At 38.3% G+C, this 16,334-nt stretch overlaps 1 protein-coding gene and 1 non-coding gene across 2 annotated transcripts in view; one reads left to right on the top strand and one right to left on the bottom strand.

Annotated features, from left to right (window-relative positions):
- The first annotated feature begins 2,086 nt into the window (after nucleotides 1-2,086).
- Nucleotides 2,087-2,158, top strand: trnaq-uug (transfer RNA glutamine (anticodon UUG)). Its single transcript has one exon. It is a non-coding gene; the product is annotated as a tRNA-Gln (tRNA).
- A 198-nt stretch (nucleotides 2,159-2,356) lies between these two features.
- calcrl2 (calcitonin receptor-like 2) overlaps nucleotides 2,357-16,334 on the bottom strand; it is a 28,525-nt gene continuing 14,547 nt past the window's right edge. Inside the window, exons 4-13 of the mRNA XM_061074384.1 lie at nucleotides 12,988-13,095; nucleotides 12,554-12,666; nucleotides 11,842-11,933; nucleotides 11,220-11,349; nucleotides 10,890-11,043; nucleotides 9,460-9,520; nucleotides 9,044-9,110; nucleotides 7,723-7,941; nucleotides 7,220-7,261; nucleotides 2,357-6,574 (exon numbers count right to left, since the gene is read on the bottom strand). Coding sequence (XP_060930367.1) covers nucleotides 6,275-6,574; nucleotides 7,220-7,261; nucleotides 7,723-7,941; nucleotides 9,044-9,110; nucleotides 9,460-9,520; nucleotides 10,890-11,043; nucleotides 11,220-11,349; nucleotides 11,842-11,933; nucleotides 12,554-12,666; nucleotides 12,988-13,095 — 1,286 coding nt within the window. The 3' untranslated portion in view covers nucleotides 2,357-6,274. The remainder of the gene's footprint in view (nucleotides 6,575-7,219; nucleotides 7,262-7,722; nucleotides 7,942-9,043; nucleotides 9,111-9,459; nucleotides 9,521-10,889; nucleotides 11,044-11,219; nucleotides 11,350-11,841; nucleotides 11,934-12,553; nucleotides 12,667-12,987; nucleotides 13,096-16,334) is intronic.

Below are 16,334 nucleotides of genomic sequence, written 5' to 3'. Positions count from 1 at the left end.
GAGCCAATAAACAAGTGTCTTAGTTGGTAATTACTCTAAAAAGAGTACAACATTACTCAATATGATCAACATCTACGTAAGAAAAAGATTAATGAGAAAACATAAATAAATAGGACTGAATTATTAAACACTAACAGGAAGGTCTATTGAAAAAGAACAGAAATGTGATCTTCATTATCAACTTTAATTTTTGCATCCTCGTGCTTCTTTGGATCTACTTATGTGTCCTGAACTGTGGCTTTACACACGATCCACCTTATCCTCCAATTAGGCAACAGTTGAGATTATCAGGAAAATAGGATTTAGGCCTAATTCAACAGACTGTGATTAGAGGGTGGAGAAGAAAACAGAGACTCATCTACCCTCTGTGTGCTTATTTACACAGCATGTTTGTTTATATGGTAAATTCACTTTGCGCTCTTAATTAGGTTTCCGGTGGAAGTTTCCCCATAACACTGGTAAATATGATTTAATATTATTATTTTCTTACAAAAGATTGATTGTTTGGTATAATTTTGTGAAATGATAAGTGACATATAACTCTTGTCAGGGAGATTGAAAACTCTCTTTCATTCATTATTAATTTCTCTCTGTGTGTGGTTGACCCACTTGCAGCAGCATGGGTCGCGCCAGTAGTGACATTCCGTAAATCAAACAGCGTAGCATCCTACCCGATTGATTTAATTCACATTGCTACAGACACCACATTGATTAATCACCAATCCTGTGTAGCTGGTGTGTGTGTACTGATCTTTAATGGGGCTAAAGGAGCAGCAGGCCAAGTGGAAGTGGTGCGCTCACATGTTGGGGATTGTGATGACAGAGTTGAGTGTGTGTGCATTAAGCTGTGTGTACAGACTAAGCTGCAGGACATGAGGTTAACGTATCCTCACAGCACCTCAGCGCTCAGCTCGGGCAGATTGAGCTGTATGGGCCACACTCACAGTACAGGCCGTGCTGGCAGAGCGGCCGAGCCACTGGGATCTGTCACTTCTCTCACTGTAGGTGACAGATGTCTGTGGTTATCTAAATGCATTTTAGATGATCATAAAAATACAAAGAAATCCTGTAAAAGAGATGTGGTGTAAATCAAAGCAGAAGTGCTAAGCTTATAGTGTAACTAACATTTATATACACAGAATTGATTGAATTAAAGATGTAATGATTAGAATAACATAGTAACTATATTCATATAACACATGTCGTGCACTTTTAGAAGACCAATAACGGAAATAGGTGATCTAATTCTAGATCTAGATCTAAATTGACAAAATCTATGATAAAATGGAAATAATAATAAAGTATACCCCAATGTACCGTCGCATCCCTATATAGATAGATAGATAGATAGATAGATAGATAGATAGATAGATAGATAGATAGATAGATAGATAGATAGATAGATAGATAGATAGATAGATAGATAGATAGATAGATAGATAGATAGATAGATAGATAGATAGATAGATAGATAGATAGATAGATAGATAGATAGATAGATAGATAGATAGATAGATAGATAAATAGATAGATAGATAGATAAACATATAGATGGATAGACAGACGGATAGACAGATAGACAGATAGATCCTCTGCTGCCCCCATGTGGCAGTTTTTATTAGTCACCCTCTGCACTAACACGTCACTATACCTGTGTCACATTTAGCCACAGTAAGAAAAGCGTGTGGAAGAAATCTAACTCCTGATCTTTCAATACTTTAAAATGCGTCGTCCATGTTGCTAATGCGAATGCTAATGTTATTGACGTTTAGCAGAGGGGAGGGGTTGACATATCTCTGAGTACTTTCATACTTACCGTTGGTTTATATTTCGTTTAGGGTTAAAATGAACACGTACGTTGACTTACGGAGCATCATCAAGAGTTATCTTCGGTAGCTTCACATTAGCTTGGAACCATTCGTGTTTAACTTCTTTTCAAAGCCACCGAGCATCAAGCGACTTCAACGTTGCACATTTAGTCTAACGTAAAGATTATACGATGGTATGCTTTAACTACAGTTCCAGTAAACAAAGACGTTGTATAGGATAGTATAAGAAATATAAAATGACCCTACCAACACCACTTGGTCCCATGGTGTAATGGTTAGCACTTTGGACTTTGAATCCAGCGATCCGAGTTCAAATCTCGGTGGGACCTCTTCCTTTTTAATCGCCACATGTGACAATTAATACCCGAGTTACTGGAAAGAGGTAAACAGATCATATTCTGCTGTCAAATTAAGTGTAAGTATGTAATGAAGAAATGGAGCTGGAGCTGTCCTGAGGTGCAGTAAACAAAGTGTCTCACTGTGCCAGGGATTAAATAAGGTCATTATGAAATACAACTCACACTGAATTCCACGGTCCAAACAATTTTATTTCCACACGTAAATAGCATTATTAGATACAGTAAGATTCTTGAATTAAAGGGTTTTTTTGGGACACTTTATTGGAATGTTTCTTGAATTCATTTGCAAACATGTCCGTGACAACTGTTTCTCTACTGGGCAGACGTGTACAGGGTTACAGGATTGGGCTTCTGTGGATATGTGTTGAGAAACAGTTTATTTTTTAAACAGACGTTTCTCTTCTCTACTAAGCTGATTTCTTTCCACATTTATGGTTTATTACCCATCATCACAATACCCTGTTGGATCCACACTGGAGCTTTCGTGTTCCTACAAGATTGTGCATTGTGGACATCATAATATATGTGCATAACATACATTTTGCCTAATAATCCAATGAAAAGTGAAATTGGTTCTGCACTGACCCGCAGAACTAGCCTTTTCAATAATAATGTTGTTTATTTATGCATTTTATTTTTAAACTTTATTTTACAAAATAAAAGAAACAGTCAAACAGTAAATTTTTTAACAGCCACAACTTAACATAAAATTATATTGAATTTGACAAAGCAGTTGGAACAGTATTACAATAAATACATGACAAATCTTTAAAAGTCTCCTTCAATGTTGACTGAAGTGGAGTTATACAGAAGGAAAAACTCACTTATTTCTAAGACAAACTTGGCACAGTCCTGTGTCTGTAAAAGCTCTATAATCCTCATCCAAACGTTTTTAAATGTATTTTTTTATGTGTAGCTCTACATTTACATCACATTAAATCTTCACATCAGATTACAATCCACTGTTTTATTACAATAAAAATAAAAGTGTGAGAAACTATTAATAAGTGAGAGGTGTATTTATGAAAAGAATATGTGCACACACAGCTCAGAATAGATTATTCAATACACCGCTGTGTTTATGAACCTCCTCTGTATACTATGTTGTTACTATGTTTAATGTCTTTCACACCACAGCTCCATTATTTCACTGTACTTCTCAACTGACACTGGAAATTAGTGTTATAACTCTAATGTCTAATATATAATCTAGTTCCAGGTAAAGTAAATAGGTTTGGAGCAGACCAGCAGTATAATTCACTACACACTATGCACATAAATATTTGATACTTCTAATTATGTCATTGATACATTAATCTAAAGTCTGACAGCTGTGTAAAGAAACCATGAAAGCCCTTTCAAAATAACATAATTCATATCTGTCAAAGCAAACATAGTGATAATGAACTTATACAGTGATAACGAGGCGATAAAACTTTTCCTCTGTTCTGTGTCCAAACTTAACATTTGACTGCCAAGAACTAGTTTTACAACTCCAAGCTGAGGTGTGACATCTCTGTTCAATGTTGGTGCCTTAAGAAAACGGGTTTTCCGGTCTGCGAGAAAACTGTCAGAAAGGGGTTGTTATGATGCCTTAGTTGTATGCCTTTTAAGCTTTGATTTACCCAACAAATTAATTTATAATACTTTTGAAATTTTTATAATTGATTTATTGGGTATGGGTCACAGCCCATTCCTACACCCTATCTGTTTTCCTATGAGTGACTGCTGCTCTTCTAAACTTTAGCTGCATCGTTCCGCTGGGTACTTTCTTCTGTCAATCCTCAATGCTGCTGTCTAATTCAATTATATGCAGCTCACTGAATCGCCTGATTTGATCTAACTTAATAATTACTGAATTGATACCTTTGCCTGTTTCTTTGCTGAAAATATGGTTGTGATCAGCAGTCAATTCTCTGAGGGCAGAGCACCTGCAAGATAAGCAGAGCAGATCATTTCCTTCATTCACTACTTACTGAAAACACAGCATCAACACAGCAGACGCTTAGTCATCCTACACATGTCTGCTTGAATCGATTCCTTCCAACCTCCTCTAAGCCATTACTCATACCATGGTACCAGCAATCCCACATATGATAAATGCTTCTTGGCTTTGAGAACAAAGCTGTATGTTTACAGGCTGTAGTAACACCCCTGCTCTGAAAGCCTTGACCCTTTTCAGGTTGAGAAGTATCTGTCCCCCTTGTTGCTTAATTATTATCTGACGCTATTGAAAGTGTGGTTTTCCAACAGATCTGAGAATTACTCTTACTCCTCTTGATCCGAATCCGTCATTCTCTAAGAGGGACTACACCAGTGAAACAGTTCTGTTTTCTGTGACAGAAGTCCCAAGGGCAGTTACATCTGTGGTTCAGTCCTCAGTTCTTAGTAGCCTTTGACAAGGCGAACCACCACATCCTGCCATTCGTATTCTCTGATAATTGCATCCAGGGAAAAATTGCATTTTTTTTTCATAGTCATGGCAAGGAAAAAATGTGGGATGCCCCAAGGCTCTGAGCTGGGCCCCCTCTCGCAGCATTATACTCCAGTTCCTTCCAGTGATTTGCTCACAAGTCTGGTAACTCTCAGACATATCTACATGGATAAAGAAACACCAGCCTCAACTTAATCTCTCTTCTCAACTTAAAGGATAATAAAGTTATCAAAATTAATCTCTGACCTCAACCAAGTTATGAGAAACCTGGTTGTCATGATTGATGACCAATTATCCTCCTCTGATCATGTCGCCTATGTTTCTTGGTCATGCCACTTTCAACTCTACAACAACATAAAATAAATCTGGGCAGGCCCTACCTGACTCTTGGTTGAGACCATGGTTATCCCTTACCTCAACTACTGACTACTACAACACACTTCTAGTGGGTCTGCCTTCACGCACAGTGAAACAACTACAGATGGTCCATGATGCAGTGGCATGTCTGTTCTTCAATCTGCCTAAAAGATAGCATGTTTCTCCACCACTCATTAACCTCCACTGCCTAGCCATGGTTGCCCAAATCAAATTCATAGCACTTCTTCTTCTGGCATTGCCATTCCTGCACGCAACCTACTCACAGTCCAGACTCTGATTATGGAAGGAGCTATTAAATGCTTTGAGAGCAGCAGGGTCCCTCTCCATCTTCAAGTGCCTCTTGAGAACTTGTCTATTCCTCCTGACAAAATTATCTCTTCTCCTTACACCTCCAGCACCTGCTCACACTTACTGTGCATCCCATGTCCTGATCTCCTTGCTCTTTGTCTTATTGAACAGATTTTGTTATCCCACACAAAAGCCTCTGCCAATAGAGTTCATGTCAGTTCAATGTATCTTATATATGTGTTAAATTGGTGTCCTGTTTCCCCCTGTTTTAGCAGACAATATTTATGTCTGTGTTGTATTATATTGTAAAACAAATGTCAAAAAGTCATATTCTGGTCTTTACTCAGTTACGTAATTACTGTGTTAGTTTATCATATTCTAAAAATGAAAAGTGTACATTTAACTCTTAATGCACTTTGCACTCTTATACGCATTCAATCTGAATCAAAATGTGAGCGACTACTGTGTTGCTTTTGCTTTTGTTAACAGTGGGCTGCAGTTGAACTTTTCCGAAACCAGCTAAGATGTGGAAGCTGGGTTTCCTTTAATAGCAGCGTGTAAAAGTATATGTGTGATAACATCAGTGGAATATGACATTCATTGGTTACAGTGGATGAGCAAAGGGTTCAAAGACTTCATAAGGCGACAGATTTCCTGTGTACAGCATACAGGTCTGCATCTGTGATATCAAGACTGCTGGTTTGGGGTTTGCACCTTTCTCCTTTCTACTATAAGACAAATAGTCACTTAATTCCATAAATCGAGCAACAAAACAAAGGCATATAGTGTGATTATACGACACCATGATATAAATCAATTATCTCCTCAGTTCCTACAAGTCCAAAACAAGTTACCATACAAATATTTGTGCTTGTGTGTGAACACCACATGCTTTGAAGTGCTCTAAAGATATAATGTACAACGTCTAAATCAGTTAACCTTTATTTTTAAAATATACCTGCAACCTCAGTCATTCTCTGTGACCGTCAGATGTCGGTGGTCTGCGGGTTGTTGAGCATGTCCACCTCCCCATTGCTGGAGGTGTTGCTGTTGTTGTTCTGCCCGTTGGCTCTCTGCTGCACCTTGGACAGGGCGAGGCTGCATTCATTTTGGTCAGAGGTCGAAGCAGAAGGCTGCTCCAAGCTGATGGTGGCGCGGCTCGTCTCCATGAAAGAGGAGTTGGTTTGGGAGTTAAAGTGGTTGTTGGTGATAGGTCTTTCTCCCCAGCCAGTTTTGCCCCAGGCAAAGTTCCGCTGATACCACTTCCTCTTCATTGCTGCCTGGGCCTGGGAGACAACAACAAGTCAGAATCAAGATCAAAATCTGAATCAGCTTTAAAGGCCAAGTATGTGTGCACATAAAGGGAATTGACTCCTGTTTACCATTGCTCTCAATATATTTAAATAGTAAACAACAGTTAGTTAATAATAGTGCACAAAATAAACAAAACACAATTAATACAAAGAGTGATGAATGGAAATGAATCCACCAGGACTCTAGTGTGTAAAAATCAACTGTTCTGTATGATTACACTGGAGATAACTAGTGCAATAAAGAAAGGGTTTAAATAAAATCATCAATACAATTTTGCTTATTCTTCTGTTAACAATTTTTTGTTATGATTCTGCTCTCTGCCTATTAACTAGTGAACACTGTTTATGTAACTGCCTTTCTGGATTTGTGTTCTGTGTTTGGTTATTTGTTTGCACTCTGAGTTCTTTGTTTCCTGTTCATTGTGAAACTCCTTTCCTTGTGTGTCTGTCTTCATTTACTTCCTGTCTTTATCCTGTTTCTTGCCCTTGTGATCGTCTGCACCTCTTATGAATGTGTTTTACCTCCCTTGTGTATATAGCCTCTGTGTTTCCCTTTGTCTCGTCAATCCAGCTCCTAAATTATCTTTGAAAAAATGCGCTATGACAGTTCTAACATACCTCATTATTGCAGAAACAGAATATAATCGCCACCAGGAGTCCCTGCAAAGAGATAGTGATAATAAAGAGGCAGATGTCAGGACGCATATCTGTAAATCATAACTATAAATTAAGAAAATCATCAGGTTTACTTGACAAACATGGATGCATGTATTCATTTCCGCTCTCGATCCTGTGAATTTGAAACAGGATTCAGCTGTACATCCAATTTACGAACAGAAGACACCAAGTGGCACTTTCTTATTCAAATTCAAGAGCAGAGAGTGGTTATATCATGCTTTAGTGGAAATGGATGAAAGGGCTCTTTAGTTTGATGTAACTTAATGAAAATGAGTTTAAAGACCCCATGCCAAATACCAGCCGAGGAGAAACTAAATTGACCAAAATCTGCAGGTTGTTGTTATTGACTGCACAGTACGATTTAATCTAATACATCCTTAGTTTGAAGGGGTCTCTATGACATCAGCACTTGGTACAAACTCTCAGTTTACTATTGACTTTACCTGGAAGTGGCTGAAGATATTTATAAAGAAATCATAGATGGCGCGGGCAATGCGGCCCCCTGGCCTCCAGGGGAAAAGGATGAACTGGACTCCCAGCAGAGGGATGAGGATGAGGGTGGCTCGAACTGCCTTCATGTAGACCCTGGACTCAGCACAGTGGGTCCCCTTCAGCTTGGTGACCAGAACTCGAACGATGTTCAGGAGAAATAAAAAGTTCACCTGGGTGAATCGATGGTGGGTGGGTGAGCAGTCGGGTGGATAGATGAATGAAAAGGACGCAGAGAGAAATATGTTAATTATACTGATGTATTTCACTTGATTAAGCTTTAAGTGAAGGAACATCTTTTCATATTATCTAAATAATTGAAAACTGGCCTGATGGTGGCACTGTAACAACGCCTTCTCTTAAAACCTCTATTCCTGTTGCTCCCTATTGTACGGGGAAAGCACAGTGTCGTCCTGGTAAGTTTTTGTTGTCATCTGCCCGTTGATAGTTTTGAATTTTACTTTTAATGTCAAAAACACAGTTTCACAAATAACTTTAGAAGGCTGTTTGGTGTATATAAAAATAATACATGTTGTGTCTTTGTTGGTTTAATCATAGGGAAATGTCATCACATCTCAGTGGCAAGTTTTCAATTCTCTTTTTTTAATTTAGTTTCTGTAGAAGCCTAAAAAAGTCAACATATTAGCAAATTACTGACAATTTCATAGTAATCTTGTGTAAAACAAGGGACTACCTTATATGTTTACACAGTAGGCGCCCCCTGGTTGGTTTATGTCACTTCTCACATTTTGCTGTTTTAATGAGATGTCAAAGTTATAGATCTTTATAGAATGTTTTGCTGATTCTAAATGGTTCACATTCATGCTTCATTACCCTGTGCCTATAGCGGGGTATTGCTTTCACCGTTTTCTGTCTGTGTGTGCAAATTAACTCAACAGCACAGCAAAGTGTCTCTTCAGATGATTAACTTTTGGACCCCCCCTGCAGGAGAGAACTGTATGCTTGTCACATAAATGAACACAGCAAAGCAGTGTCCACCGAGTTCATGCTGAATCCTATCTGGCAGCTGAAGACAGAAAAATCTTTATTGGTGTTTTTGATGGCCACTGATACAGGTACCCTAACCCTGCCTATGGTCAGTGTCTGTGTGGTAGAGAAGGAGAGCGGGGCACTGTCCTCCTGTTCTTTCTGATGCCATTTAGTTTCAACTTTTTGGTCATGTCAGTAAAAAGGGGATGGTTTACCCACTCATCCACCTACAAATCCCCTGCCGTGTATACACATACATAAATTATAATTTTATTGATTACATACAAACAGTGCAGATTGAATGGGCCCATGGATGATGTAGAGCAAATGAGTGTGTGCGCTGATCCAACACCTGAAGGAAACACAGAGAGCAGGTTCTGAAACTCCTGACACCATTAATGTGAGTATTCTCATGTACAGTGATATAAAAAGACCAAGGGGCTTAGTGAAAGCCTGAATCCGTCATCATTAGTCCTAGACTCAGCCAACACAGGGCTCACAGAAATTCCACTTGATGAGGCAAATCAATATCTCTCAATACCTTCTCGGCCTGAGAGTGACCAGAGTAAAAGAAGGACAAAGGAAAGAGGAGGAGGAAGAGAAACCCTAGTCTGTAGTTATTTTACAGGAGGTTACCTTGACAATCTGGATGTTTATTACCGACATACATACAGATAATTATCTTGATAGCAACATCTTACTTGTCGTTAAAGTAGAGTCCACGAGCCACGGCATATGTTGCTGCAGGAACGATGGGAAAACCTGAGGATAAAGAAGAGAAACACAGACGGAAATATCAAATGTTTTTGTTAACTTTGTTTAATTGACTTTCTAGCAAGCAGCTAGATGAGAAGATCAATTTCACTCATTTCTCTCTTCAGGAACAAGAAGAGAGTGGTGACAAGGATCAGCTAGACAGACTGTCTGAACAAACGCCACATCAGCGCAAAAGATCGCAGATTAACATATTGTATCTTGTTTATTTATTCTGAAGGGTAAAATCCTTGACTTGTGGTTTTACTTTGGATTTCATACAAATAAACAAGATATAATGTGTTTGGTGCAAAGATAAGCTAAGTTAATGGCTACTACCTTAAAATGGCCAATGGTAAATATGCGTGGGTGACATGACAGCTCCAAAAATAAAAGCCAAAACATCTGGATTGTCCGCTGGCTGGCTGCAATATAAGTTAAAAAACTTGTCTCCTCCATGTTAGTTGATGGGACCAATTTAAAAGGCAAAGTAAAGGTCAAATAGATTTTTCTCTTAGATGGTTTCTATATTTAAGATATTTTATGTTGATGTTTCTTATAAGTTATGGTTTTAATCAGTTATTTCAAATAAAAACTGTCATGATTGATAGCTGAGACTGACTTTAGGTCGGATGCTTGTATAAGTGGGACCTTAATATATAACCTTAAAAATCACTACTGACATCACGAGTGTAGAAAGAGTGAACACATGTTGTCCACCTTTTATTTAGGGCTGGAGTCAGGACATATTTACCCTAGCTCAGCAAACTCCAAATGACAACACCAACACTAGATGGCAGTGTATATACTGCAAACATTTTCAGTTCTAGATAGCCCAAGGTTTCCAGCAACAGCAGGGAGTTAGAAATAAAGGTGACATGTGAGAAATGTGCTGTACAAGTACAATACTGGAACAATATAAAAAGATATGGGCAACCACTGTAGCTGCTTTCATATATCCTGGTGTATTTAGAACTACAGTTATGTTCTACATAATTTTTTATATTGAAGACTCTATCCATTGAGGATAAAAAACAGTAAACCTTCCACTACTTCCATTGTGAAAGTAGTGCAAGTGCAATTTTAGGATTTTTTGTGAGAATCATCATCAGAGTGATTTCCGTGATGCAGCTGCAAAAGAAATTCATGTATTTACTTCAAATTGACCTGATCATTGTATTGTAATAATCAGTGTAAGCTGCGGCCAGCATACCTTCATGCACAATAATGTGTCTCTGAAGATATTATTTAAATATACCGGCCATCAAGGCCCTTGTGACATTTTGTCCCATCACGACCACAAGATGAAGGCAGATCACACTGAAACGCCACAAGAAGCGGGAGGTGGCATTGAACTGTCCAATCCATCCGGACTCACCCCATCCCAGCACGTAGTACCAGAAGAGCTGCTGTTCCCCGACAAACACGGCCACTATGATGAGTGTGTGGAGGTAGATGCCCTGACACAGCATCCAGAAGTAATTGGAAGTAGATGCATACTGAGTGAGCACAGCCAGGACCTTACAGCTCACCTGACGGACAGGAGAGGGAATCAAATGTATCCCGATGCAGTAGAGGCAGATTCAAATCCATTGAGACTAAAATTATACTGACCACACCCCTAAATTAAGTGCAGGACATTTTTAACATTGGCAAGTTAACTTAAATTGATTGGTAAAATGAGATGAAATATAACACAGTGTCTCACGGAGTCGCTGGTGTTTATGGTTTCGTTGTTGGTTGAGGTGACTGAGAGCCACATTATGGTGACAATGGAGTTCAAGATGAAGGAGAGGAACATGTTCTTGTGGAGCGAGATTCTCTGGCAGCTGAGACTCCTATAAGATCAAGAGAGAGACAAGGAGTCATTATTCACTTAAATTAATTTTATTTTTTTAAATGCTTACATTATTATTCTATGATTGTTTTCACATATCAAATTAAATAACACTATTATTTTAATCTGTCTAATGGAAAGTTTATTGATAACATGTAGAAATATTGATGCATGAGGAATTACATCAAATATTTCATCACAATCACTCATGCAAACCTTAGTATTGCAGTGTTGTACAGTACATGTGGCATAAAACTCACTCATCATATTATTCGGAACACTGACCATACCAGGTGACTTTGATATTTATAGGTCATCTATGATATATATGATAAAAAGGTAAATATTATTGCCATGTAAACATGTACAAATATTCGTTTAAACATCTAACACACACTGAGTAACAAACATGAAAGAAAAAGGTAAGTCAATCCAGATAGACTATAACAGTGTTCAGTCTGATAAGACAGGAGGAAACTTTCCCTTGACTCACTTGAAGTAGGAGAAGATGATCAGACATATAATCAGCGAGACAATGGACAAACAATGACCCACCATGGCCAGGTAGTAGAGACTGATGGCAAACTGCAGGGGAAAATAAAAACTCTTTTAGAATGGTTATATAATGTATAAGTTCCAGATGTTTGCACAGTGTCGGGACAGTATGAACGACGCAAAGGAAACATCTGTAAAGAGACTGTTTTGGAAAACTTGGAAAAGTGTCTCCTGAATGGTCACGTATTTAGATACACTGAAGAAAATAATCAGCCTGGGCCAAGTTTCATGGTGAATAACTGAGATTCTTTAAACATCCAGGGGCCCACACAAGTCTTTACAATGTCAATTCTTACTGATGTATTGGTGTACAGGGCCTGAAACAGGACGTGAAACAAATCCTTAAATTAATGTTTGTATAGACAAGAAGAGGATTGAAAATAACACTGGATCAAAAACCAGAGACCCACATCAAAAATGTTCATAGTAAGTTTAAACTAGAACGATCAGAACTCATCTTTGAATTCCACAGATATCAAGCGGGGTTGGGTGGAGAGATTAGAATGTGCAGAATTCTAATCTTCAATTTCAGAGTTTCTGCTGACTCTCAGAAATCCACATATGTCATTAGTCCCTACTGTTGACACTATATAAGGTTCAGTGCAAATGAAAGACTCCTGGCCACAGTATATGTCCTGAATGTATTTTACCTTGACTTTGTCTTTGGTGTGGGCCTGACACATAGTGTAGTTACTCCAGACTCGGTCGCTATCTGGATGATGGAACCACTGGCCGTCAGGATTACAGACTTTGGAAACTTTCTCTATGGAACACAAGGATCAAAATAATTAACATGATGATCCTGTCATACAAGCAATCAAAATATGACAAGAGAGGTGTTTACACTGTTTATCCCTGAGACTCCTGAATTGCTTTGTGGAGTCAAGCACTTCACCCACCCTCCATCGGCATAGTGGTGAATTGATAGTGAAACAATTTTCAGTGAACTATCCCTTTGAAGTCCTATACTTTATTTCAAATTGAACAGCGCAAAGCCAAAAGATCATTATCTGGATATTTAACATCTGGACTGTAAATGTGTTTGCTGTGTGAACGCATGCATGCATGTGTGTTGAGGCCTCACCAGCTGGGTCAAAATCATGAAAGTATGCAGGACACATCTGCATTGAGGTCCCAGGAGTTGAATCCCCCCAGCACAGCCAGCCGTCCCATGTACGGTTACAGTAAGTATCTACAGAGAACAGTGCAAACATGATGTCTAGCACGCAGAGCTTGACACTAGACACAACAGATGTACGTATGTAATATTGTGCCTGTTACACTGAAAGATATACTGTTATAGCACAAACAAGAATTTCTAATAATGAAGATTTACGGTTCTTTCTTGGCTTTTTAAATGAAACCTTTAATGAAATGCTGCTTGCTAAAAGTGAAGATATAATGATATAGCTACTCTGCATGGCATCCCTTGTTTCCAGGGGAAATGACAGGAAACTAGGAGTTACCTTTTATTTGGATTAGTTCTTTGATTCGTATTTAAATACTCATCCCTAAAGTCTCTAAAAGTAGAGTAGGAGGCAGAACATTCAGAGATCAAGCTCCTCTCCTGTGGAATCATCTCAGTTCAGGAGGCAGACACCCTCTCCACATTCAAGAGTAGGCTTCAAACCTTCATTTTTGATAAAGCTTCTAGTTAGAGCTGGTTGTGCCCTTAATAGTTATGCTGTTATAGGTCTAGATTGTCGGGGGACATATGATACGTGGAGCTACTGTTTCCTCCTCTTCCTCTTCATCACAACGTGGATCATAGATCATGGTCTCAGATGATAGTGGATTATGAGTACAAATAGATTGCTTAGATATACAATATGCCTGCCCACCTATAATACACTTATTGGCAATACCTCTATCATTACAATTGCCATTACTGCTCCTTTCATTTCTCTCTGACATTTTTTAATGTATAAAATAGTTTAAACATTGATACACCTCTCCATTGATGTTGGACATTGTTGTTTATCGTGAATGTTTTAAATAGCGTTATTTTGTTTATTGCGCTCTGCTACACACAACATCTAGTGCACTTCTGTCTGTCCTGGGAGAGGGATCTCTCATATGTGGCTCTCTGAGATTTATGTGTTTTGTTTCCCCCCTGTTTAAAGGATTTTTTGGTCAATTTTTCCCACTCTTGTATTTTGATATAAAGCCGCTCTATCAATTGAATTTGCAAACAGGTGGAAAGGTAGAAATAAAGGAATGCAAAAGAGTACTGCTGTCTAATCCTCTAAATTCAAAGTGTCCATCCATGTGAGGCTCCAAATTCTGTCTTGGGTTTTTAGTCGAGATGTCTGTAGGTGGTGCTGTTCCTCTGTTTAAGAGCAGAGGCTACAGTATCTCTGTGAGCACAAAGCTCTTCTATTTAATTAAAACAATTGAAGCAGAAAAGGCATCATATAGGTGTCCGAAGACATTTCAGTCACTGTTTAAAACAGCAAAAATAAAAACTGCTATCTTAAAGACTCTCTTCAATTAAAGATTGAAAAAAGATTGATCCAGCATACTGAAGAGACATCAAGAAACTATAGATTTAGATCTTATTATAATATAAAAGCCCAAACTTAAGTTTATTGAAATGTATTATCACTGAACACTTCAATACTAACAGCTGTGGGATGAGTCAGTGCTCTCATATGTTAGGTAGGGAACATTTAGAATTTGAATTAACTGCCTTACTCATAACTTATCTATTCAACATAAACGGTGTTACACTTACAGAAACTACGTGTCTTACCTCAGCTAGCCTGTACACAGAAGTTCAACAATAGACGGAAACCTGGTCATACCAGGTTGCACTGTGCCATGTTGGGAAATGGAGCACAAAATAACATTTCAAAGGCAGTGAAGTATGAGCGGGTAAAGAGGCACTGCTGGAGAGACAAAGGGTGAGTTTCCTTTCTTTCACACTCACTTCCTCTCTCTCTCTCTCTCTCTCTCTCTCCCTCTCTCTCTCCCCCCCCTCTCTCTCTCTCTCTCTCTCTCTCTCTCTCTCTCTCTCTGACTCACTCTCTCCATCTCTCTCTTAGTGTGTCCACATACTAAAATATGTTAATATACAGCAAAACCACTTATTCATATTTTTAAATCTGTATGCTATGAAAAATGTATCTGCATATGTGCTATTTAAAAATATGTATAGAATTGTTTGATTAATTCAGACTCCTATCTTACACATGGCACCAATATACAGCACGCACAATGCTGAATCATTTTCCATCCATGCAAACACCCATCGGAGCACCCATGGCTGTGTTGGGGTGTGGGCAGGTGCATTGTTGTTGAATTGCAGTCTTGCCGCAACACAAAGGGATTGCGCTTTTGACAAACAAAAACTTGGTGTAAAAAATCAATAGCACAGTAATATTGCTGTTGTTAAAAGACCTCTCCTCACTAAGCTTACTTATTGACAACAAAAGCATTGTCAAGATTGTATACAGTACATGTAACTATACAGAAAAAAACAACGATTTTTAGTTGCAGGTGATTATTCAGAAGTGAGAACATCATTATGGTTACTGTATTAATTTTCTACAAATAGAACCCCTGAATCATACACACTGGACCTAGAGAGATATAGATAAAGATATATTGATACCGTCATTTTGAGCTATGTGTCTGGTTCGGGGCCTTTTTTAATAGCCCTTACTGATGCAGTAAACACTTTTATTAACTCCTCTGGAAGTATTTTTTACAAGTTTTATGGACTGTTGAAACAATAACCAATCGCGTTCCGCCTACTAATTCCACAAATGTCTTTCTCTCTGTTTGTAAAACACATATCTTGCAAAATGTTCATCTCATCAGCTTCACTCTTGGCTTGTATATTGCTAATGGCAGTGGGGAGTGCAGAGTTGAATTTGGTGTGATTTGAGTTGAAAAAGTGAGCTTTTGTTTTGAAAAGTTCTGAACTTGGGTCTAAAGATTGTGTCACTTTCTTAACAGACCTTTGACCTGATCGCTGACATTTAACATAAAAACTCCAATTCATATGTATATTTATAAAGCACACATATGAACTGTAATGAAGCAAATTCAGTTAATTTAATCTTAAGAAAAACATTGACTAAAAACTTAATTGCAGATAAACCAGGTAGGATGACCACACAGTATTATAACCCTGCTCTGCTCTAGTGACTGTTTATAAAAAACGTCTGCACACAACACTTCAGCATGCAAAAAATAAGAGTAACAGTATATTGTAAAACTGTTTGAAGAGGACTCACTAATGACAAGTAATAATTCAGATTTAGACTCCGGAGCAACAATATAGACCCAAAGAACCGAACGTGACAGACAGGTTTACAACAGGTAGGCACCTGCACTATATGTGGAAAATGAAAGGTACAGGTCACAACAAAGCTTCCACCATCAACCTGTCAAACATGGTGCTGCTTCTGTTTTGAGTCGGGCATA

Source organism: Limanda limanda, chromosome 7 (genome assembly GCF_963576545.1).
Source record: "Limanda limanda chromosome 7, fLimLim1.1, whole genome shotgun sequence".
NCBI lineage: Eukaryota > Metazoa > Chordata > Actinopteri > Pleuronectiformes > Pleuronectidae > Limanda > Limanda limanda.
Note: the sequence above shows the minus strand (reverse complement) of the source record. Positions and strands in the feature narration are given on the sequence as shown.